Below are 24,218 nucleotides of genomic sequence, written 5' to 3'. Positions count from 1 at the left end.
GGCAGCTGGCATCAGGGGACCCAGCAGAAGCCAGGGGCCCCCGGAGCTGGAGCCAGGCTTGCCACCTGCCTCCCTACCTGTCTCGCAGTGGTAGCCGAAGAAGCCCTCCGGGCAGACGCACAGGTAGGCCCCGCCACCGTTCTCGCACCGGCCTCCGTGCTGGCAGGGGCTGGAGTGGCACGCATCCACCTCTGGAGAACACCCAGAGAGTCGGCCAGAGCCGCAAGGGGGTGTCTGGGGGAGGGAGGAGAGGACAGCGGGAAGAAGGGAAGGGGATCGAGGAGAGATGCAGGGGGCGGGGCGGGGGTGCCGGGGAAATGCCCCTCCGCCTCTGAGCTCCCCCCACCCCGCTCCCTCCCTCTGGGCGGCTTGTCCAGCTGGGCCAGGGGTGCAGCCTCTTCCCTCTGCATCTCAGTGGCCCAGGGTCTATGCTTGTTGAAAACAGGTATGTCCAGGGCATCAGGAGCGTGGGTGAGGGCCCAGCCACTCGGGGACCCACCCAAGCACAGCCCTACCTGTCTCGCAGTGGACTCCAGTGAAGCCCGCAGGGCACTGGCACACAAAGGCCCCCGGGAGGTCCCTGCAGGAGCCTCCGTTTCTGCAGGGCTGCGCTTGGCACTCGTCTGTCTCTGCAGAGACAGGGGCACTTCTTCGCCTCTGCAGAGACAGGACAGGAGGCTGCACGGCCCTGCGTGGGCCCTGCGTGGGCTCTGCGAGGACCTCTGAGGCCTCCATAGCCCCCGGGATTTCACTTGTGCCCTGAGGCTTCAGCCTGACCCCTACCCTCCCCACCCTCCCCATCGTCTGCCCGACAAAGGCCCCACCTCCAGATCACCCCAGCATTTCACTGCCCAGGTTTCTGGCGGCCTGGCCCTCCCCGGGGCATCATCGCTGTCTCCAGGTGTAGAGCCCTACCCAGGTGAGTGGGGTCACTGGCTTGTCCACCAGCGTGCCCCGCAGGCCTCCCCTCCCTCTGGTGGCTTGGAGCATAGGGCCAGGAGTCCGGGCTGTGACTGCCTCCACCCCAACTTGTCTGCCCCTAGGCAGAGGCTGCAGAAGGCAGGAGGAGGTCAGTGTCTCTGGGGAGGTGGAGCCTGAGATGTCCCTAATCAGGGCAGGCTCAGCACCGCCTGGGGTGGGGTGGGGGCGGCTGGAGCTGCGCCCTGCAGTCTTGCCCAGCGCACAGGGGGCTCAGGCACGGCTGGGATAGGCAGTCATCACCTTCCAGTGGGGAGCCCAGATGCGCAGTCACCAGGAGAGACCCCAGGAACACAGCGGAGGCAGGGGCGGGGGCCCAGTGAGCGGCTTCAAGCCAAATAAGATGGACACAAGCTAGGTTTGTTCTGGGGAGCCGGACACAATCCTGCAGCACCCCTCGGAGCTTGGAGTGGCCGAGATAGGGCAGGGCACCCTGGAGAGGAAGCGGTGGGAGGGCCCAGCACCGGGGCTGCTCATCATGACCCTGAGGGCCCCAGAGGCCGAGCAGGACCAACTCCAGGGGTGTCGCAGCCGCTGCTCCTACACAGCAACCACCAAGGAAACCAGTGCCTTTCCCCTGGGGTCCGAGCCCTTCATTCTAGAGTATTTGCCACGGGCTCATTTTCCGCTTTAAACTGGGAGTTGTGCTCTGGAATTCAGTACGTTCAATTTAGAAAAGTTTAATTTTAAAGCTTAAAGGTAACTGAGTAAATGAATGGTGGTGAGTAATGACCCCCAGGAGCCAGAATGCTCACTGGCTCATCTGGTCACGGGCACTTTCCCAGCCCCTGTGATGGGGATTTCCGGGGTTATGATCTCTTTGCCTCCTTGGTATTTTGATTGTTATGAATTACCTAAACAATGTATGGTTTTGTTTTTGCTATTTATGAATTTTAGTAATAGGATATTATGATCTATGTCCCCGTCTCTCAAAGTCGTGTTGATGGGGTTTCTCCATGGTGCGTGGGTCTCTGTGGGTCACTGCTGTGAACATGACAGTAGTAGAATCCACAGTGTGACTGGACCATCTTCTATCCGTTCTTGGCTTTGGTGGGCATTTGGGTTGGTCTTAGACTTTCTTGTTACTATTTTCAAAAAGACTTCTATTTCCTTTCATAGCTCCTGGTATAAATGGGCACATTTTCTTAGATTTGAACCTAGAAGGGGAATCTCTGGGACACAGTGCATGGTCAACTGGACCAGCAGATTACCAAACCCTTTTCAAAGCATCTGTATCAAGTTACACTCCGGCTAGCAATTTATAAGAAACCCCGTTGATCCCCATTACCACCAGTAGATGGCTTTTTAGACTTCTGCAGTTTTGTCGGCTGAATGTACCTCACTGTTCTTTTGATTTGCATTTCACTGATTACTAATATTTCTCTTTATTTTTGTTGGCTTTATTATCTCCTCTTCTGTGAAAGGCCTACTCATGTGTTTTGCCAATTTTCCTATTGGAGTGATGATTCTTTTCTTATTGATTCATGGAGTTCTTTATACTCAAAACCAGTCACATATATATGAATATATACATATATATGTATATATGACTGGTTATATGAATATATGTATATATATTTTCCTAGTTTGTACCTTATATCCCACTTTCTTCCTTAGGGCTGATGATTTTAAGTTTCTAATTCTTATATAGTCAAATTTGTACATTTCTTTCTTTGATAGTTAGTGATTTTTTTTTTTTGTGGCTTAAAAAATCTTTCCTTATCTCAAGGCCAAAAAGATACCTATATTTTCCATATAAAATGTTATAGTTTTATTTTTTATTTTTTTTGTTTTTTAATTTTATAGTTTTAGAAAAACATTTAAGTTCTTAATCTGGAACGAATTCTTATGTGTAGTCAAAAGTACAGAACAAGGTAATATTTTTCTGGATGTATAACCATTTTATTCCAGCTGTCGTAAAGACGGTCTCATATGTTCTTTTAGAAGTTTATAGTTTTAGCTTTTACATTTATATGTATGATTTGTTTCACACATATAAACATTTATATTTTTGATTCTATTATACATAATATTGTTCATTTTATTTTATTTTCCAGGTGTTTACTGCTAGACTATGAAAATATTAAGGTTCTATATATTGTCCCTGTCCTGGGACTCACTTAAATTTGCTTAAGTTTTTTTTGTAGAATCTCTTAGGTTTTCCGATGTGCATGACCATGTAATCTTCCTTCCAGTAGATGTGACTTTTGTTTCCTTTTATTGTCTGTGGCCCTGTCTGGGACGTCCAGGACAATGCAGGAAGGAACCAGTGAAATGGACACATTGCCTTATTACCAATTATAGCAGTACGTTACATGAAGTATTTTGTTGGCTGCTGTTTCATGGATACTCTTCATCAGGTTAAAGACCTTCCCTTCTATCTACTCTTAGTTTATTATGAGTTTTAAATAGTAGTTGAATATTTTCAAATGATTTTTTTGCATCTGTTGAAATGATCGTATGGTTTTCTCCTTTATATCCTTATAATTACTGATTTTCAAGTGTTAAACCAACCTGTATTCTTGAGATAAATCCCAGTTGGTCATGATACGTTATCCATTTTATGTAATAATGGGTTTGACTTAGTAATACTTTGTTAGGATTCTTATGTCTATGTTCGTGAGGAATATTAGTCTATAATTTCATTTTTCCTTTCTTTCTTTTTTTAAGTAGGCTCTGCACCCAGTGTGGAGCCCAATGTGGGTTGGACTCCTGACCCTGAGATCAAGACGTGAGCTGAGATCAAGAGTTGGTGCTTAACCACCTGAACCACCCTAATTTCATTAGAAAAAAAATAACATCTCTGTCTTGTTTTGGTATCAAAGCAATACTAGTCTCAAAATGAATCGATAAGCGCTCTTCCTCCTTTATTTTCGGAAGAAGCTTGTATAAGGTTAGTTTCTTTTCTTCAGTGTTTGATAGAATTCATCAGTGAAGTAATCCTGTCTTGCCATTTTCTTTCAGAAGGTTTTTATTTAGAAATTAAAATTCTTTAATAGATATGGGGCTATTCATATTTTCTGTTTTTTCTTCTGTATATTTCTGGTAATTTGTGTCTTGCAAGGTATTTATCCCTTTTCTTTAAGTTGCTAGATACATTGGCCTCAAGTGGTTCATGGTGTCTCTTCCTTGTCCTTTAAATGGTGGCAGGATCCTTAGTGATGTCTTCTCTTTCATTCTGATATGGCTAATTTCTCTTTTTTAAAATTTCTTGTTAGTCTAACTAGAAGTTTATCAATTTTTTTGAACTTTTCAAGGAACCAGCTTTAGCTTTTGGTTTCATTGATTTTCACTGAATATGTCTTTTATAATTACATGTTCTAATTGTTGATATATTAAAATGCAATTTTGTTATAATAACCTGTATCCACTAAACATTACATTTCCTATCATTTTCAGTAATTTGCTTCTAGATTAAAGACAACCATATCAGCTACAAATACTGACCTTCTTATTTCTACTTTCATAGTTTCATGATTTTAATTTCTTTTTCTTACTTTACTGCATTGGCTAGTACTTCCAATGTAATATTGATGAGTTTTAGTGACAGTGGGCATCCTTGTCCCCATTGCTTGTAAGAGAGAGAGAGGTGGGTAGGGTTTAGAGGAAGAGTGAGAGAGAGGGAATCTTAAGTGGGCTTCATGCCCCAGTGTGGAGCCCAACATGGGGCTTGATCTCACAACCCTGAGGTCGTGACCTGATCTAAAATCAAGAATTGGGCTCTTAACCAGCTGAGCCACTCAGGCTCTCCTGCTTGTCCCCAGTTTTAAGAGGAATGTCTTTCTGTTTAGGATAATATTTATTTGAAGTTTGAGTAGAGGGGCACAGTAAAACTGCCTCAGAGGCTGATTTCCTTCCCACTGTTGGTAGCTCAGCATGACTGAGTCAGATCCACAGAAGCACAGGCATTGAATTCCAGATCCTGTTTCTGTATTACAAGGATCAGGAGACTCATTGTTCCACAGCTCTCTTGATGTAGCCTGTACTTTCTCTATAAATGTGTGAAGTGTTATTGCTTGGCTACACAAAGTGTGACTAGTCTGGCGCTGCCTGGCCTAAAGCACACCTCTCTGTGGGATGATGCATCCTTCAGGGATTATGTGGGCTCTGCTGGTTCTCCTTTTTAAATTTTTCCTCCAATAAATCCTATATATTTTATACCACATGGTACTAGATATGTGTATGTGCATGTGTATGTATGTGTGATGTTATTTTTATCCGGTAAGGAAGTACGTTTTCATTCCTTATTTGGTGAGAATTTATTTCACAAAGGGTATAAATTTTGTCAAATGCTTATTCATTTATTGAGATACTTATATGCGTTTTCTCCTTCAATTGGTTAATATAGCAGGTTTTCCTAATATCAAACTATTCTTGCAACAATTTAGCTTGATATTGGTATATATAGTCTTTACAGACCATTGAATTTCTGCATCTATACTCATGTTTAACACATCCGTAATTTTACTTTCTCCAACTGTCCATATCTGGTGTTGGTATCAAGGTTATACCAGCCTCACAGAATAGTTTGGCACATATTCTTTATTTTCTATTCTTTGGAAGAGCCTGTATAATGCTACAATGATCTGTTTCTTGGCAATTGGTAGAATTTACCTGTAACATTGGTCCTGGAGTTTCTTTGTGGGGAAAAGTGCTTTAACTACTGCTTCAATTCCTTTAGACATTTATAGGATTATGTAGACTTTCTAAATTTCCTTGAGTCATTTTTAGTAAGTTATATTTTTCTGCGAGTATTATGTCCATTTCTCCTAAGGTTTCGAATTTACTTGTATAGACTAGTTGATAGTATTCTCATTATCTTTTTAATCTCTGCTATATCTGCTATATCTATGTCACCTTTTTAATTTATAAGGCTTTTTATTTGTGCCCTTTATTTTTCTTGATCAGTTGATATATGTTTGTCGCTTTCCATAGGCTTTTCAAAGAACTAATTTTGGTGTTCTCTGTACTTTTAATGTATGTTTTGTTAATTATGGCTCTTATTTGTGTTGCCTTTTTTTTTTACTTTCTTTGTATTGGTAGTTTTTCTTTTCCTAGCATCTGAACTCAGACATTTAATTCATTAATTTTTGAATTTTTCCAACTATGCACTTAAAGTTCCCATGAAGCACTGCTTTTGCTATATCACACAAGTTTTTATATGGAAAATAATCATTAACATTCATTTAAAAATTTGTCACTGTTCATATTTCTTCTTTGATCCATAAGCTATTTCAAAGTATCTTTAAAAATAACTAAACATGAAGATTTAAAATTTATCTTCCTGTTAATAACTTTGGTTTTTTCTGTGTGTTCAGAGAATAAATTAGTTTAAATTGTTAGTTGCATTTTTCAAATCTTTTTGTGATTTTTTTTTTTTTCTTCTTAACCTGAATTGAGAGGTGGCTCATGTCGGGCTCCCTGCATGGAGCCTGCTTCTCCCTCTGCCTGTGTCTGTGCCTCTCTCTCTCTCTCTATCTCTCATGAGTGAATAAATAAAATCTTTTTTTTTTTAATAAAATCTTTTCTTAAAAAAAGAGAGAGGTGGCTCAGAATTTCCTAGTATAATGGCAAATCTGTTAGTTTCTTCCTGTAGTCTGTTAATTTTTGTTTTATATATATTTACATTTTTGTATTAGATGCTTGAATGTTTATAATGATCTTCTTGGTGAATTGAATCAATTATCATTGAAAGAGACCCTCTCATCCTTAATGATGTGTTCCATCATACAGTCTGTTTTGGCTGATAATAGTGCAACTAAACCAGCTTTATTTTGATCTGTATTCACCTGATATTTTTTCCATACTTTTACTTTGTCTTATGTTCTTATCATTTAGGAATATTTCTTTTAAGAGAGGATAGCTTGTTTTTTTTTAAAGACTTATTTATTTATTTTAAGGAGAGGGAGGGAGCGGGGCAGAGGGATTTGGAGAGATAGAATCTCAAGCAGACTCCCCCATGAGTGTGGAGCCTGATGTGGGGCTTACTCTCACAACCCTGAGATCACAACCAGAGCCAAAACCAAGAGTTGGATGCTTAACCAACTGAGCCACCCAGGTGTCCCTAGCTTGTTTTGTTTTGTAATAAATCTGGCAATCTGTCTTTTACTTGGAGAATTTAGCTCATTTATATTTGTCTGCATTTTTCTATCATAATCTTAACTGCCACATTTTTTTTCTGTGTTTTTTTTCTCTCCTTTTAGAGAGTTACAAACTTTCCTACAATATTTAATAATTCTCCCTTCTCTTATTGCTTATGGAATATTCTAGGTTTTTTAAAAAGATTTTATTTATTCATGAGAGACACAGAGAAAGAGGCAGAGACACAGGCAGAGGGAGAAGCAGGCTCCATGCAGGGAGCCCAATGCGGGACTCGATCCTGGAAATCCAGGATCATGCCCTGAGCTGAAGGCAGACGCTCAACCACTGAGCTACCCGGGCACCCCAGGAATGTTCTAGTTTTATGTTACTATCCAAATATTATCTCCAAAAAAAGACCATTTTTTGATAAATCTCTGAAGCTGTGTTTGCAAAAGTGTATTTTTTATTAGGTCTCACATTTGAATAATTGGACTGGTTAAAAATTTTTAGGTCTTAAGTTTATTTACTTCAATATTTATCTGGCTTGGTATTTACTGAGCTTCTTGGATTTGTGGGTTGATTTATTTCTTCATTTTTAGAAAATAATCATTATCTCTTCAAATGTTTCTTTTGCCTATTGTGCCCTCTCTTTCTGGGACTCCAATTATGTGCTTGTTTGTTTGATATTTTCCACAGATTTCTTTTGCTCCATTGTTTTAAAAAATTCATTCATAAATAATTTGTCATCCATTTCTTCTTTCTGATCTTTGAGTAATTTTGTTGAGTTGTCCTTGAGTTCTGTGACATTTTCTTCTGTTGTATCCCATTTTATTGACAAGCCTATCCAATTTACTCTTCATTTTAGATGTCGTTTTTCTATTTTGTTATTTTAAAAAATCTTCTTTCCTTTGCTCAAATTTTCTATTCTCTCATTCATTTTGCTTCTCTTTAACATATATATAATGGCTATTTTAAAGTCCTTATCAGCTAATCCAAACAGGCGGGTCATCTGTAGGTCTGTTTCTATTGACTGTTTCTTCTTGAGATTATATGTTATAATTTCTTGCTCCTTGGGACACACTGTATACAAGAACAGAGACCAAAGTAGAACATACCTACCCCTCGGATGGGCATGCTCTACTCTGTGTCAAGCAACTAACCTGAGCAGCTGTTCTCTGATATCATCTGGAGGTGAGCTGGGCTGGGCCTGGTGTGCAGTGCTCATTAATGCTAATTCGTGATTGGTTTTAGATGCTTGATGGTTGGAACAGACCTCTCCCCTGGGCGGACTGGGGAATCTCAGCCTTGTGAGGATATGAAATCTCTTTGCTTTCCAGTCCAGCCCCTGGCTTCCCCTGCACTTAGTAAAAATCCTGTGGGGGAGAATTGGTGGGTGCTGAGCTCTTGCTCCACACTCCAGCCCATCACGCTTGCTCACATAATCATCAAAAGCTTAGCTGGATTTCTGGAGGTACTCAAAGTGCTCTGTCCACAGTGGATTTGCTCCTGGGTTGACAGCAGCCATCGGTTTTTCTCGCCTAGGAAGGGCACACTCAGCAATCTGATAGGTTAAATGATATGATTTTCCTTGATGTTACGGTGAAAGTGATGGTGTTCTGTGACTGTCTGCATTCTCACTGAATGGGTCTCCTCAGTATTTAACATCTGTCATTTCACTACCTTACATCTGATGTCCCTGTTGAGAAGTCTGGTGCCAATGGGATTCTTTTTCCTTTGAAGATTCTTGTTCCTTTTTTCCCTAGACAGTTTAAGAATTTCTTTGTTTGTCTCCGATAGTCTTAAATTTTGCTATAATGTACTAATGTTCCTCTTTTCTCGTTTGATGTTCTGGGACCCTTTCAGCCTATGGTGCTTTATCTGTCCTGGGAACTGAGCTCCACAGTGCCTCAGACATTTCATTCTGTTTTTATTTTTCTCTCATCTCGGACTCCTGTTACCCCAGTGTTGGCATTCCTACTTCTGTCCTGCACTGTGCCTACGTTTCATTCACACACACCTCTCTGCTTCTTTGTGGGAAGATTCTTCAAACTGGTCTTTAGCTCATTAACTTAGCCTTCACCTATATCCATTTATAAATTGTGTCTGTTATTTTAACTGTTCTAGTTTTTCAGTCCTCTTTTCCTCTCTCTTCTGTTAAAAATGATTTACTGACCCTGTTTTTTTATGACCAGTGCCATGTTTCCTTCCATCTATCTGTCATGCTTATTTATATGCTCACCCTCCTTCTATACTTCCGTTCCCAATAGTATATATTGTTTGGATGTTATTATTACTATCCTTGGAGAGGGGTGGGCTTGGGTAGATTGGAGGGCACGAAAGACACCGGGGCTGGGCAGCCCCCACCTGTCTTCCAGAATCAGAATTCCTCACCTGTGTAGGGCCGCACAGCTCAGGCTTTGCTGGGTATGGGACAGAGCAGCATTATGTGCCCCACCCATTTCTGGGTGCTTTCAGGGTCCCTGAGCTACTTGGTTTAAAAATCCTTGTTTTGTGAAAAATGTGTTAACATCACACAGATTTTCCGGTGAACAGACTTATGGATGCTTAGGCTTCTTGCAGTATGTCTGCAGTTGTGTCAGTGGCCCTGCGTCTACAGGGGCATCAGTCAGAGGGGGCCCTGCCTCAGGCCACGCACCTGGCACACATGGGAGCCTGAGGCGATGCTCCCTGAAGCAGCATCCTCAAAGGGCTACGGGGCTTCTGGGGGCCTTGTGCAAATCGAGAGTCTGCTTCCCTGGGTGTGGGTAGGACTGGGGGCCAGGGACAGGCCCTGCATCCTGCTCTGCCTCTTGAGGACCGTGCCCTTGGGCTGCCTCCTGGCCTCTGATGCTTCATCTGCAGGGTGGGCATGTGGGCTGGATGCCCCACTCTGAGGACAGTCCAGAACGGAGCTGGCACTAGCCCTCACCACCTTCATCACAGAGTCATGGCCTCACTTTGTGGGGGACCGGGGGAGGGCCAGGGTCAGAACTGCAGCCCCGGTGCTCCTCTGAGTGGCCCTAGTGAGGACGGTGTGCACCCCACCGGCTCTGCCCGCCTGCCCACCCGCCCTGTCCCAGAGGGCCTGCAGATCACCGTGGCACTGTGGAGGTTCACTCCAGACGCCCTGTGGCTGGCAGATGCGGACGGGGTTGGGAGAGCTCAGGCTGTAGCCTTGGTCACACTTGTACAGGGCCACCGAGCCCAGCCGAGTGCCGTTGAAGCGCAGCGTGGCATGTTTCACCTCCGCTGGGGGGCCACAGTCCACCTCTGCAAGGACACAGAAGCCCTGTCCAGCGCTGAGAGGCGCCTGCCTGGGGCCCCTCCCTCGGGGCTGCCCTCTGCCCCACCAGGCTGCAGGGCCTGCGACCCCTGCTCCCTGCACAGCCCTCCCAGAGTGAAAGTGCCCTGACTTCCAGGCCTGGCTGCGCATCGGGTTTCTCCTCCTTTCCCCTCCCTCCGTTCAGCTCCCTGTCTGGCCCCGCTCTGCCCTCCTGGGATTAGGAAGAAGTGCCCTCCACCCCAGCGCCCAGCCCTCTCACCTGCCTGGCACCGGCGTCCTGTGTACCCTGCTCGGCAGCGGCAGGAGAAATCCGTGCCCAGGTCCTCACAGGTGCCCCCATTCATGCAGGGGCTCCGGAAGCAGGGGGAGGGGGCTGTAGGACACAAGGGATCACCGTGGCTGTGTCCTCCCTGAAGACCTGCAGGCTTCGTGGGAACTCTGCCTTCCACTCTTCCGAAGCAGGGCCACCCCTGCCCACCTGGTCCAGCCCACCGGCTCCAGCCCACCTTACCTATCTCGCAGTGCCGCCCAGAGAAGCCTGGGGGACAGTCACACTTGTATTTGCCAATGTAGTGGAAGCAGGTGCCGCCGTTGTGACAGGGGCCCGAGGCACAGGAGTCTGGCTTCCCTGGAAACAAAAGGCCCCCGTGGAAGTCAGGTGTCACGCACGCACCCACCACCCAGGGCTCCTCCCCTGATCCTCCTACGTCCCGCAGCTGGTGCGCCCTCTGGGGGTGCTGGAGACAAGCAGACGCCGGCGGCGGGGGGCCGCACCGATCTCGCAGTGCCTCCCGGTGAAGCGGTAGGGGCAGCTGCAGTGGTACTCGCTGCCCGCCTCCCTGCACGTGCCCCCGTTCCGGCAGGGTCCCGAGCTGCACAGGCGTGGCCGGGCTGTGGGAACAAGGACAGGGGGAGACAGGAGCGGGTGAACAGGGCCTGCCTCCCGGCCCTGGGGCACCCGTGACGCCCTACTCCCGTCTTCTCAGCCCGCGGGGCCCTCTGGCCACTCATCCCTGTCTGCCCCAGGCCCTGGGGACCCGGGAGCCCTTCCGGGTGCAGCAGACAGCGCAGCCCTCCTTCCTGCATGGCAGGGAGCCCCTTCGAGGTTTCTGTGCCCCTGTGGCATCGGTGCATCTTCCCAGGGCCCTGGGGGTCACGTGCCCGCGCTTGAGGAGTCTACACATTTAAAGGCCAGTGTGGGGCGGCTGGTGTGCCCCTCCACGCTGAGGACTGGCGCCTTCACAGGCCCACGGGGGGCTTCGGCCCCTCAGCCTCCTGGACATCTCTGAGCAGGAGGGCGCCTCCCCACGCCCCCACCCTGCAGGGCCTCGCAGGCTGCAGGTCCAAGTTCCAGCCCCCACCACCCGGAGCAGCCCCCCCGGGTCCCCGCTTTGGGGGCCTTTGTTGAAGACGCAGGACCTCGGCCGCAGGCGCAGGGAACCAAGCAGCAGCAGGGCTTCTCTTTGGAAACCCTCTCCTCCTCCTGCGGGGTGGAGGTGGGGGGGCGGGGGGTTCCGGGGAACAGGGCAGCAGGGACCTGCCCTTGGGGCCCCTTCCAGGTTCCCAGACGAGCGCGGGGTCCAGGGGCCGTGGGCGGCCAGGGGCTGAGCTCCAGGCCAGGCCCTGCGGGAGGGGTGCCGCTGCCCACCCTGAGCCCCGCGGCGGAGCGTGGGAGCCGCGTTCCCGGGGCGAAAGTCCGCGAGGGTGTGTGCGTGACATGCTGACTTTCGCCAAGTTCAGTTACATCTGATGAGGTACTAACGACTATTTTGAAGATCAAGGACTCAATAAAATCCATTTGGGAAAACGCTGGGCGGGAAATGAAGCCTGTTCTGAGGAAAACCGAGTGGTGCCCCGGAGGCCACGGAGCAGCAGCACTAGCAAGACAAGCAGCTCCACGCTGGCACCACACGCAGAAGCTGGGCGGCCAGCCGTCAGGGTGAGCGGGCCCTCTCTGCCCTGCCCCGCCCCGCCCTCCCCTGCCCTGCCACCCACCTTTCTCGCAGTGCCTGCCATGGAACCCTCGGGGGCACTCGCAAGTGTAGGTGTCCTCATGGGCGTCACAGGAGCCTCCGTTGAAGCAGGGATCTGAGTCGCAGGGTGACGGCAGTGCTGCGGGGGCAGAGGGTGGTCACCCTGACATCTCAGCGGGAACCAAGGCCACTTAAAATATACTCTGGGGGGGGGGAGGTCTTGATTCTTCACACCAGGCTCTAAGGCCCTTCCTGGAAATTCTTTTATTCTCAATTTTTCCAGACTTCATCCTGCCTCTCCTATGAGCTAGGACTGAGCCGTAGTGCCCGGGGGTCTTGGTACCAGCACCTCCATCATCAGTGTATTATACATAATGTAATGCACACTCACAAATACACAGTCGTAAGTATTTAATCACGCAGACTTAGACATGTGTGAAGCTAGGGGCTCAGGGGAGAGCTTGAACACGTCCAGAGGTGCTTTCCCAGCTGTGAGCTCCTGCGGCGGAGGGGTGGACAGCCCACATTACAGAGGACGACCCCAGGACAGGTGCACCACCCACGGGGGCTCTTGAGGGCCCGTGGGGCAGCCCACACCTCTGCGTGCTTTGCCCCTGTGTTCTCCTAACGCCCTCCCTGGCTTCTGCGCAGGCCTGTGCCCACAGCGTCCCCGCCCCCACACTCACGGTGGCTGGCGTTGTGGTCAGTGTGGCAGACGCAGAGGTAGCTCCCACCGTACTCCATGCAGTAGCCCCCATCGGGGCACTGGGTGTTCATGTTGCAAGGCGTGGCTGTGACTTCTGCAGGGAAGGAAGAGGCCCGTTCGTCTTCCTGGGGACTTCTCATCCTTGAGAAGCATCAGGCGGCCCCGCCAGGGTGGCCAGGTTCAGGCACTCTTGTGGCCGGCCCCCTCCTGGGGTGGGAGTGGGGGATCACGGGACCGCTGGTTAAGGGTCTGGATCTATGGTTTGGGCCCAGACCCCAGCCACCACCTCTCCTCTGTTCTGGGGATTTTCAGGGGCAGGGCAGGAAGCGTGCCCCACTGCAGCCCTGGGCACTTACCAAATTCACAGAGGAGCCCAAAGAAGCCTGGGGGGCACTGGCAGAGGGTAGTGTTGGCACCCAGGCATCTGCCACCGTTACGGCACTCACAGTGGTCAGGGGTTCCTGCCGTAGACCGAGGGGGGAAGCTCCGATGTGGGGTGTGGAGCATCAGGGCCCTCCTGCTGCTGACCCTGCCCTGCTCCCGGCTACCATCACATGAACACGGCTGTGCACACACGCTCTCTCTCTTCCCCCCACCACACACCCCCAGCAGCCTTCTGTACGCACCACCCACCGGAGGGCCCTGCCCGGGACCGCTGCTCTGGCAGCCCCGGCCCAGACTCACTCTCCCTGCAGTCGGGGCCGGTGAAGCCCTGGGGGCACTCGCACACGTAGCCCTCATCTGCGTCCACGCAGGTGCCCCCATTCTGGCACGGGGCTGAGAGGCAGGCCTCTGGCACTGGGTGGCTTCCTGCAAGAAACACAGAAGTCACCAGAGGCTGCTCCAGAGAGCATGGGGCTCCTCGCCCAGGCCCCACAGCACTCAGTTCTGCATGTTAGTGCGATGTAAGCCCGAGGCCCACTATCTAGAAACTGATTTCTAGCTGCCCCTCACCATCTGAACCCCTTCTGTGGAGCAGAAGGCAAAGCAAAAGGATGGAGACCCCACGGTGTGCACCAGAGGGCCCAGCTAAGACCAGGGGCCTCCAAGCAAGTGCTTCTAATCCAGCATCTATGTTGGTACCATGGTTGGAGTTTTCCAGATACAGTTTTTGTGGATTTCCAGGTTAACTACTATAATCAGGGGATACAGTCCCTTCAACCGATTGAGCTTTATTTTATGTCCTACAGGATGGTCTGTCATGGTGGGTGCTCCATGCGACCTTGGAAAGGATGTGGCTGTCACTTAGGTCAGGTGGGCTGACGGTGCTGCTTGCGTCTTGGAGGTCCCTACTGATCCCCGTGATGAGAGCGGCGGGTTGGAACCACCGCCTGCAGCCACAGATCTATTTCTGCCTGCTTTCCCTGCATGCATTTTGATGCATGTTCATAGGTGCACGTACATCAGAACTGCTGTGCCTGTTTGGTGACTTCACCTTCGTCATAAAAGACCCCTCTGTTCCTGGCAGTATTCCTTATTCTAGAGTTTAATCAGTTTGCTGTGAATATAACCGCTCTGACTTCTCTTGGTCGGTGTTTGTCAACCTATTCCATTTCATTGTTTAGGTGTTCGATTTCTTCATGTGGTTCAGGATTTATCTTTTAAATAATACATGGCAAAATCGACTTTTGCTCGCTGTCCACTTCTGTGAAATTTTTTTTTTATTGGTGTTCAATTTACTAACATACAGAATAACCCCCAGTGCCCGTCACCCATTCACTCCCACCCCCCGCCCTCCTCCCCTTCCAACACCCCTAGTTCGTTTCCCAGAGTTAGCAGTCTTTACGTTCTGTCTCCCTTTCTGATACTTCTGTGAATTTTAACATAGACTAGATTTGTGCTGCCCCCACCAGTCAGGACACAGAACATTCCATTACCGCAAATACTCCCCTGTATCTTTTCACGGCCACAGGCTCCCTCCCCTCCTGAACCCCGGGCAACTACTGACCCCTTCATCACTGCAGCTTTGTTGCTTTAAGAACACCAGAAGTGGGAGATTACACACGAACGGCATGTGATCCTTGAGGCTGGTTCGGTCACTCAGCAGAAGGCCTCCAGGGTCCGTCTAAGTTGTGTGATTGGCAGTCACGCGTCCCACCAACAGGGAAGGACGCTTGCGTTCTTAGGTTTGGTGGCTGTGCACAGGCGTGCTGCATACACTTGTGCATTTCGTGTGAATAGAAGTTGTCATTTCTGTAGGGTTAATAGCTAGGAATGGGATTGCTGGACCATATCAGAAGTGTATGTTCAACTTTATGCAAAGCTGCCAAGCTGTTTTCACAGTGGCTAAACCATTTGGCATCACCACCAAAAATATGTGAGTGTTCCCACGGCTCTGTGTCCTCACCAGTCAGCACTTTTTATTTTAGCCACTCTGGTAGGTATGTGGTGCTTTCTCATCGTGGCTTTAATTTGCAACTCACCAGTGGCTAACGATAATGACAAATGACTGCATTTGTTCATCTGCTTCTTTGCCTCCCAGATAGCCTTTCTGGTTATGTGTCTGTTTAGATCTTTTGTCTGTGCTTTGGTTGGTTGGTTTCTGACAGTTGAGCGTGGAGAGTTCTTTATGTGTTCCAGAGGCCAGCCCTTTGTCAGACGGGAGTGCTTGCAGGACCTCTGGAAGCACGCAGCCTGTCTTCGCGTCCTCCTGACCGTGTCTTTCCCAGAGCTGCGTGTGTCCTTCTGATGAGGCCCACTTCTTCTGTTTTCGTTTGCTGGAGAGTGCTTTCATGTCTTATCTAAGCACTGTTCCTGTGGCCGCAGGTCACACAGGTTTTTCTCCCATGTTTTCTTCCAAGAATGCTGTGGTTTTATGTTTTCCATTCAGGTCTCTGGTTCGTTCTGACCTAACCTTGTTCAGGGTGTGAGGCTGAAGTTGAAGCTCAGTCTGTACATGAGAATGTCTGACGGTCCCAATACCATTTGTTGAAAAGATCATCCTTTCTCCACTGAATTGCTTTCACACCTTAAAAAAAAAAAAAAACCTGGCTGTATTGGTGTGGGTCTAATTCTGGATCCTCTCTGCTGTTCCACGTATGTATGCACCCGTCCCTTTGCCAATCCCACAGGGGCTTGATCACTGTGGCTGTATAGTAAGTCTTAACACTAAGTAGTGTAATTCCTCAAAAGTTAATTTTTTAAAATTGTTTTGGCTATCTCAATTCCTTTGCCTTTGCATATAAATTTTAGAACCAGCTTGTCCAAAGCTACAGAAAACTCTGTTGAAACTTTGATTGGAATTGTATTAAATCGACTGATCAATCTGGGGAGAGCTGACATATTTACTATGTTGAGTCTTCCAGTCCATGAACGTGGGATGTCCTTCCGTTTACTCAGATCAGCAGACAAGTCCTGTACATGTTTTGTTAGATTTATACCTAAGTCTTTCAGTTTGGGGGAAAGCTATTATAAGTGGTATTGTTTTTACTATTTTGGATCAGATTACAATGCCCAATGTAGGGAACTCAGGAGATCACAGATGATTGTAGGGTTGTGGCCCTGAGATCCCCCTCTCTGCCACCTCCCCATGGTTTCCAGTGCTCTGGGCTGGCCTTTTCAGTCCTCTGGCAAGAGAGCTGGGGCTTTTATTGCCTCACACTACTAGTTTGTTCCTGTGAGTGCACTCATGTCTGGGCCAGGTAGTGGATGGACAGAGAGGAGGAGAAACAATGGGAGTTGCCCAGCTCTGTGGAGCCATAGGACCTCCAACTGGAGAGGAAGCTTCCTCTGGTCAGTTTGGGCCCCTCAGGGACCTCCACCCCCCCACCTTTGCTGCTACTGTTGGTCCTGCTTCTTGAGACCGACTAGTGGCTGCTTTTGGAGCTCTTTCCATCCATCTGATGCTCACTTCTGATCTGGGAGCTGCTTTGAGTCCAGGCAGGGGGGACACTGGAGGAAGAAAATGGTGAACTCACCACTGGTTCTGTGGTGCTTTGAAGCTTGGTCATCTTCCCCAATCCACCTACTATTTATTTTTCAGAGTCCTCAGATAGCTACTCCATGCCTTCTGTCCAGGATTTATGGCTGCATTCAGTGGGAAACACAAGGTAGGGACGGTATGCTTACTCTATCTTACCCAAAACCAGAAACCCATTCCAATTTTCAAATTATTTTCAACTTATCTGTGTCTTTATGTTTAGAGTAGGTTTCTTGTAGACAATTTATAGTTGGGTCTTGCTTTTCAATTCAGTTATACAATATCTGCCTTTTAATTGGTATGTTCAACCATTTCACATGTTAATGTAACTATCAGGATAATTAAACCTACCATGTTGCTCTTGGTTATCATTTGTCCCAATTATTCTTTATTCCTTTTTTCTTCTTTTTCCTGCCTTCTGGATGGAGTGTTTTCAGGATTCCATTTTATTTCCATCTCTGGTTTATTGGCTATGACTCTTCATTATTATTTTTACTTGTTCCTCTGGGTTCATAATGTGTATCTTTAACTTATTGTAGTCTACCTTCAAACGATATTATACCATTTCATATATAATGTAAGGACATTACTATATTATTCCCATCTCTCTCTTCCTATCCTTTATGCTAGACATTGATAAACTATGGCTTGCAGACCAAACCTTGCCTGCCACACGCATTTTAAAAAATAAAGTTTCATTGGAGCACAGCTATACCCAATCTATGGCTGGCTGCTTTGGCATTGCACTGGCAGAGGTGAATGTCTGTAATCACACGGCTCATAAACCCAAAAATATTGAGACGCCTGGGGGGCTCAGCAGTTGAGCATCTGCCTTCAGCTCAGGGCGTGATCCCGGGCGGGGTCTGGGGATCAAGTCCCACATCGAGCTCCCCACAGGGAGCCTGCTTCTCCCTCTGCCTGTGTCTCTGCCTCTCTCTGTGTCTCTCATGAATAAATAAAATCTTGAAAAAAAGCCAAAAATATTAATATCTAGCCCTTTGCAGAAAAAGCTTGCACATTCTGCTTTAAGCTATTGAGGTCATACATTTTATTTCTATAAATGTTATAAACCCCATAACATATTGTTATTTTTTGTGTTAAAATTATCTTTAAAGAGATTAAAAAGTAAGAAGAAAAGCATTTTACAGGCATACCTTGGAGATATTGTGGGTTTGGTTCCAGACCACTGTAATACAGCGGATACGGCAATAAAATGAGTCAAATGAATTTTCTGGTTTCCCAGTGCCTATAAAAGTTATGTTAACACTACACTGGAGTCTATTAAGTGTGTAATAGCATCATGTCTAAGAAAATGTGTACACCTTAATTAAAAAACACTTTGCTAAAAATTGGTAATCATCATCTGAGATTTAGTGAGTTGTAATCACTGACCACAGATCACCATAACAAATAGAACCATAATTTAAAACTTTGAAATAGGGATGCTTGGGTGGCTCAGCAGTTGAGCGTCTTCCTTCAGCTCAGGGCGTGACCCTGGGGCTCGGGATTGAGTCCCACATGGGGTTCCCTGCAGGGAGCCTGCTTCTCCCTCTGCCTCTCTCTTTCTGTGTCTCTCACGAATAAATAAATAAAATCTAAAAAAATTTTTTTTAAATATTGCAGAATTACCAAAAAGTGATACAGAGATACAAAGTGAACAAATGCTATTAGAAAAAATGGCCCCACTGGTCTCACTTGATGCAGGGGTGCCACAAAGCTTCAATTTGTAAAGAACACAGTATCAGTCAAGTGCAATAAATGAGGTCTGCCTGTACATTTACCCAGGTATTTACCATGCAGAGCTCTTCATTCATTTGTATAGTTCTGGATTTTCATCTGGTGCCATTTTTCTTCAGTCTGAGGAATTTCCTTTAATGTTTTTTTTAAAATAAGATATGCTGGTGATGAATAATTGTGTTTTCACTGTTTGAAAAATATCTTAATTTCACCTTAATTTTTGAAAGCTAATTTTCCTGTGTATATGCTACAAGGTTGATAGTGCACTGTCTTTGGGCTTGCATTGTTTCTGATGAGAAGTCTGTTATCATTCTCCTCTCCTGTATATATTGTGTCTTGTTTTCTCCCTCTGGCTGCTTTTCGGATTTTTTTGTTGTTATTGTTACTGGGTTTTCAATACTTTGATTATGATGTGCTTCATGTGATTTTCTTCATGCTTTTCTTGGATATGTGGATTTTAATTTTCATCAAATTTAGAAAACATTTGGCTATTATTTCCTCATTCTTTTTCTGTGCCCCTCTGGCCCCCTCTCTCCCTCTGGAACTCTACAGGTACACACACCAGGCAGACTATGTCCCACAGGTCACTGAAGAGATGGTCTTGGTTGCAGTCTCTCTACCTCCTTTGCTGCTTGTTGGGTTGTTTCTGACTTCAAGTTCACTGATCTTTCCTTCTACAGTGTCTAACCTGTTGTTAGTCTACCCAGTGTATTTTTTAAATTGACATTTTATGTTTTTTAATCTCTCGAAGTTTCTTTTCTTCTCTCTTCTACTTCTCACTGTGTCCTTTTTCCTCAACAGTCTTGAGCACATGGAGCATGTTCACGGTAGATGATTAAACATGCAGATCTGCTAATTTCATCATCTCTGCCATCTGTGTCTATTGATCTATTTTTCTCCTGGATGTGGGTCATATATTCTTGATTCTTAGTACATCTGATAATTTTTGGTTGGGTATTTTGAAGCCCTGGATTCTGTTTTATACCTTTAAATAGTACAGATTTGGTTCTGGTATATGGTTAAATTACTTGGGATTGTTTTGATCCTTTCAGACTTTCCTTTATATTTGTTAGGACAGGTCAGATTAGCCTTTGGTCCAGCATTTATTTATCCATATCAGCAAGATGGTATCCTTGTACCCCAGTACAAGGTGGTACTGAGGACTCTACTCTGCCTTAGCCGTTGGTGTGAGGAGCTCTGCGTGTACTCTGGCTGTAGAGAAGAGAATTATTCCCAGCCTTGTTTGAGTTCCAGGGATTGTGTGACTCAGCACTTCCAGTGGTTCTTTCCTCAGCCTCCTGGATTTCACCCCAACTGTGCTGACTGAAGAGGCCAGGGGTGCCTCTGCAGGTCTTCAGAGCTCCTTGCACTCTGCCCAGTCCTTTTTAGTAACTCCATCCTTTCTGGAATTCTCCCCACGAATGGCAGCTACCAAACTAGACTCTCTGTCTCTGTGGCCCAGAGACTCAGAGGAACTGCTGGAGTCTGGACCCCCTTGCTGCACGGTGACCTGGGAACTTCCTACAGGCAGACTTGGGGGCAGTGGTAGAGAGCACTTCATTTCGGTCCCTCCTCCCAGGGGTAGCAGTTCTGTGATGCCTGTTGTCCAGTGGCTGAAAACAGCTGTTTCATATATTTTATCTGGTTTCTTAGTTGTTGATGGTGAGGGAAATTCCCAGAACAGTCAGTCTTTCTTGGCCAGAAGCAGAAGAATGGATACTATTTTTAGAAATTATCTCCAAATTTTGGCCAACTTCCTGTTGAATCTGGTTAGAATGTCAAAACTGGCATCTTGTAATATGAATAATAAGCTTATATTGGGGATGGAAGCGTCAGTTCTGTTGTTTCTTGTTGTTTACTTTCATTTGCCTTCTTCTTCCTGTACAAGATGTGGTTTCTTTGCAAAATCTTTTGAAAACACTAATCTATTTTCTAACATGAGTTTAGTTAAATATACAGATATTTAGATAACAATCTGGGCGAGGTGAACTGTGACCCGTTACAGTGATTTTAAGCAACCAAACAGGTGAGGGTGCTGCTCTCCCCTCCTCCCCTCTGCACTACAGAGCCCACCCTCTCCTTAGGACACGGCCTGGCCTCTGTGTGGCCCTCTGACCAAAGACTAATGGAGGGCACAGCACCCATCTATATCTTACTTATGGGTAAAATTTAATTTCCTTCTTAACATTTTAAAGTGAAACTAAATCTGACAGCTTGTGTTGAGCATCTCCCTGGGGAGCAGCTGCCCATGCCCTGGACTTTGTTTGCTATCTTGGGCACAGGGGCTGAGCGGTCATGGCAATGTCAGATGTTAACAACCTCAATTTATTCTGTAGGTTATAAAATCTAGTTGGTCTTTTAATTGATCTACCAAGTCATCGCCAACATTTAAAATATGAAATAGAAACTAGCAGAATTCATCACATGTAACAAAAGTCAGTTTTCTTGCCAACTCATGGGCTCGTTCCCTTCCACGGCGAGGGGTCTGCTGTAGGAAAGAGGATGTTAAAAGGCCCAGAATGTCCTGAGCAGGAAGAAGGGCCTTGAGAGTGTGGCCATCTTGCCCGCATCCTATAGATGGAGACAGTAGGAGGCACGCACGGGCGGCAGCTCAGGGGACAGGGCAGCACAGGCAGGGCTGGGGAGACGACCCCCGGGACAGGAGTGGGGCTGAGCTGCTCAGCGAGGGCCAGGGGCCGGGTGACCGCGCCGTCACTGGGGGCTGCGGGCAAGGGCCGGTACCTGTCTCGCAGCGAGCTCCCTCGAAGGGCTCTGTGCACAGGCAGGTGAAGTTCCCCACGAGGTCAACACACGAGCCCCCGTTGAGGCACGGGCCGGAGGCACATTCGTCCACATCTGGGGGCAGCGGAGGCGGGAGCTTGGCTTGAGCCAGCCTCTGACTCCCGGGCACCTTCCCACCCCCCGGGGCCGGCCCCTCACCCGTCTCGCAGGCCTCGCCCGTGTAGCCAGCCTGGCACAGGCACACTGCCAAGCCCTGCTCTGCCTGGCACCGGCCGCCGTTCTCGCACGCCTTGGCATCGCATGGAGACAGTGCTGTGAGGACAGAGGCGTGGAAGGTGTCGGACCTCCGGCTGGGCCCCTGGGGTCTCCTGCTGATCCCCGCTCGGGAGGGTGTCAGGCTCCGCGGGGCCTGGCCGGCCGCCCCCACCCAGCAGCCCGCGCCCGGCCGCACAGGGTCTGTTTCAGCAGATCCAGGCCGGAAGGGGGCTGTGTGCGCTGGCTGGGGGCGCCGGGGTGAGGGGGATCTTGCTCTCAGCTCCCAGCACAGAGTGCGATTCTGGAGCACTGGCTGCAGGGATTGCTCCCGGCCCAGCAGAGGGATACAGCCTGCGATGGGTCTTGAAGGGGGTGTGGTGTGCAGAGGTGCCGGAGGGCCTGGATGGCCCTGAGGTGACACCGTTGTGGGGGAGGTGACCTGTCTTGCTGCAGGGCTAGGTGAGGTGCAAAGGTACTCAGTCCCCATCAGGTGGGAGTGAGCTGAGGTGGAGCGTGCCTCTGGCCACTTTCACCCAGGATGCTGGCCGCTAGACTCCCTGGTGGCTGCTGGCCCGTGAGCCCCCAGGGGGGTGGGGGGACAGCACATTCCCCAAAACAACTCTCAGTATAGGAGCCGAAGGGATCCTCAGAGCATGTGGCCCTCCCTGGACTCATGGGGGTCAGTGGGAGGAAGGAGAGAGGACGTGTGGAGGTGCTCTGGTGGCCACAGCACCAGGTGACCCCCCTCTCCTGGATCCTGACTCCACCAAAGAGCAGGGTTGGGCACCTGTGGGGAGGAGGTGCTCAAGGTGAGCAGCACACATGTCCCTGCCTGGATGCTGCTGGGTGTCCCTGCTGTTGTGTGGCCTGGGGGCTGAGGTGGTCCTGAGACCAGCGAGCATCGGTGGGGACCTGGGACCTGTCGGTGTCATCATAGTGGCCATGAGGAGCCCAAGGCGCAAGGCTACTGGCTCCAGGCCCAGGTCCTCCTAGGAGCTTCACCGGGCCCAGATGTGTGCAGATACAGTGGAGGCACAACTTTAAAACATTTTTTTGTGGCTAGAAGTCGCTCTTGGAAATGGTTCTTCTAGATTGAGAGACTCCTGTAGGACTGTTATTCTACACACTTGATGGAACGATGTCTCATACATGTTTCTCAACAATGGTTACACATCAGCCAGTGTACCTCGGGGAATGGGCGGGTGTGCGGGGCTCTCTTTGTTGGGCTCCCCTAGCAGCTTCCCACAGTGAGACCGGGCGCAGCGGTGGGGGCCCACCTTTCTCCAGCCAGGGCGAGGAGGCCCAGAGATGTGCTGGCTGAGGGGCAGGTACAGGAGGCTGGGAATCTGCCAGCACTGCTTCCAAAGAGCCATGCTCAGAAGTGGGTACAGAGCGGGGTGCAACTGGAGGGTCTCAGGAAGGACCCCAACCCGTGCCGAGGCTGAGACCCCGGGGGCTGGAGAGAAGCAGCCTCCACTCCTGTTGGGAGCTACTGGGGCTTGGGGTTCAGGCGGCACAGACAGGGTGGGGTGGGGACTGTGCTCTTCGGCACCCTGGAAGCCTCCACATTCCCATCAAGCCAGTCCAGAGCTGAGGGGGCAGTGACGGCCCCAATCGCATGGGGGTGGCTCTCACCCACGTCCCGTGGCCAGGCTGGAACCGGGCACTGGCCTGTTCTAAGGCACCACCCCTGGTCTGAACACCAGGGCCCAGGAGGCCTGAGTGCTGTGGTCAGGGCTCCTGCCACACGCATGAGATGGGCTTTCCTCTAGAGTCTGGGCTCCTGCCCCCATGGGCCTCTCCAGGATCCCACGCCTACTGCCAGGCCCTCTGGATGCGGACCCAGCGTTCCCATGAGGCTGACCACACTCCCCGGTCGGCCGGGACCATTTCGATCTGCCGCCAGTGGGGCCATAGGGCCCGGGCACGTCCTCTTACCTGTCTCACAGGTGGGTCCCCCGAAGCTGGCCGGGCACTGGCAGCTGAAGCTGTTGACGCCATGTGTGCAGGTCCCGCCATTCTGACATGGGTGGGAAGCACATTCGTTCACGTCTGGAAAACAGGGCAGGCTGGGGCCTCAGTGGAGGAAGCCCGGTCGGGCAGGATCTGCCTGGACCCCTCGCTTCCAAGGTGGTCGGCCCAGAAGGGGCAGCTGTAGCACCCGCCCCCGTGCTCACCATCGGGGAGCCACCCGCACCATGGGGACAGAGACCCTTGACCTTGGGCCCTCGGGGCCACCGGCTGTGCCTGCAGTGTAAACTCACCTAGGTGACATCTCCTCCCCGTGAAGCCTGAGAGGCAGGAGCAGGTGTAGGAGGGGTTGCCTGTGACGCAGTCATCAATGCACTTGCCGCCGTTGAGGCAGGGGCGCAGGGCCAGGCACACGGATGCTGTGGGCAGAGGAAGGAGCGCGCCGTCCCTTCCCTCCCCTGACCCCAAGGGCCCGTCTCTGAGGACTGCCGTGCGGTCTGCTGGCAGCCCCGCATCCGTGGCCAGCTTCCCATGTCTCCTCGGGTGCCCAGTGTCCCTGCATGTCCTGCGACA

The 24,218-nt window shown here is 49.0% G+C and overlaps 2 protein-coding genes across 11 annotated transcripts in view; one reads left to right on the top strand and one right to left on the bottom strand.

Moving 5' to 3' along the window:
- Nucleotides 1–14,649, top strand: part of MTERF4 (mitochondrial transcription termination factor 4) — a 47,201-nt gene extending 32,552 nt beyond the window's left edge. Inside the window, exon 4 of the mRNA XM_077869556.1 lies at nucleotides 14,212–14,649. Within this exon, the coding sequence (XP_077725682.1) occupies nucleotides 14,212–14,400 (189 nt within the window). The 3' untranslated portion in view covers nucleotides 14,401–14,649. The remainder of the gene's footprint in view (nucleotides 1–14,211) is intronic.
- Nucleotides 1–24,218, bottom strand: part of SNED1 (sushi, nidogen and EGF like domains 1) — an 83,342-nt gene that overhangs the window by 28,822 nt on the left and 30,302 nt on the right. For all 10 annotated transcript variants that reach the window (XR_013363523.1, XR_013363524.1, XR_013363526.1 and 7 more), the window contains 14 exons: nucleotides 23,939–24,064; nucleotides 23,613–23,726; nucleotides 21,618–21,731; nucleotides 21,420–21,533; nucleotides 13,706–13,831; nucleotides 13,378–13,482; nucleotides 13,002–13,115; nucleotides 12,338–12,454; nucleotides 11,117–11,233; nucleotides 10,854–10,970; nucleotides 10,602–10,715; nucleotides 10,156–10,329; nucleotides 516–629; nucleotides 78–191 (listed from right to left, as the gene is read on the bottom strand). Coding sequence is in view for 4 of the 10 variants with exons in the window: in XM_077869547.1 (XP_077725673.1) it covers nucleotides 78–191; nucleotides 516–629; nucleotides 10,156–10,329; nucleotides 10,602–10,715; nucleotides 10,854–10,970; nucleotides 11,117–11,233; nucleotides 12,338–12,454; nucleotides 13,002–13,115; nucleotides 13,378–13,482; nucleotides 13,706–13,831; nucleotides 21,420–21,533; nucleotides 21,618–21,731; nucleotides 23,613–23,726; nucleotides 23,939–24,064 (1,680 nt within the window). In the remaining 6 variants the exon portion in view is untranslated. The remainder of the gene's footprint in view (nucleotides 1–77; nucleotides 192–515; nucleotides 630–10,155; nucleotides 10,330–10,601; nucleotides 10,716–10,853; nucleotides 10,971–11,116; nucleotides 11,234–12,337; nucleotides 12,455–13,001; nucleotides 13,116–13,377; nucleotides 13,483–13,705; nucleotides 13,832–21,419; nucleotides 21,534–21,617; nucleotides 21,732–23,612; nucleotides 23,727–23,938; nucleotides 24,065–24,218) is intronic.

This window comes from Canis aureus, chromosome 24 (genome assembly GCF_053574225.1).
Source record: "Canis aureus isolate CA01 chromosome 24, VMU_Caureus_v.1.0, whole genome shotgun sequence".
Classification (NCBI taxonomy): Eukaryota; Metazoa; Chordata; class Mammalia; order Carnivora; family Canidae; genus Canis; species Canis aureus.
The sequence above is the reverse complement of the archived record's forward strand: the minus strand, read 5'-3'. Positions and strand labels throughout refer to the sequence as shown.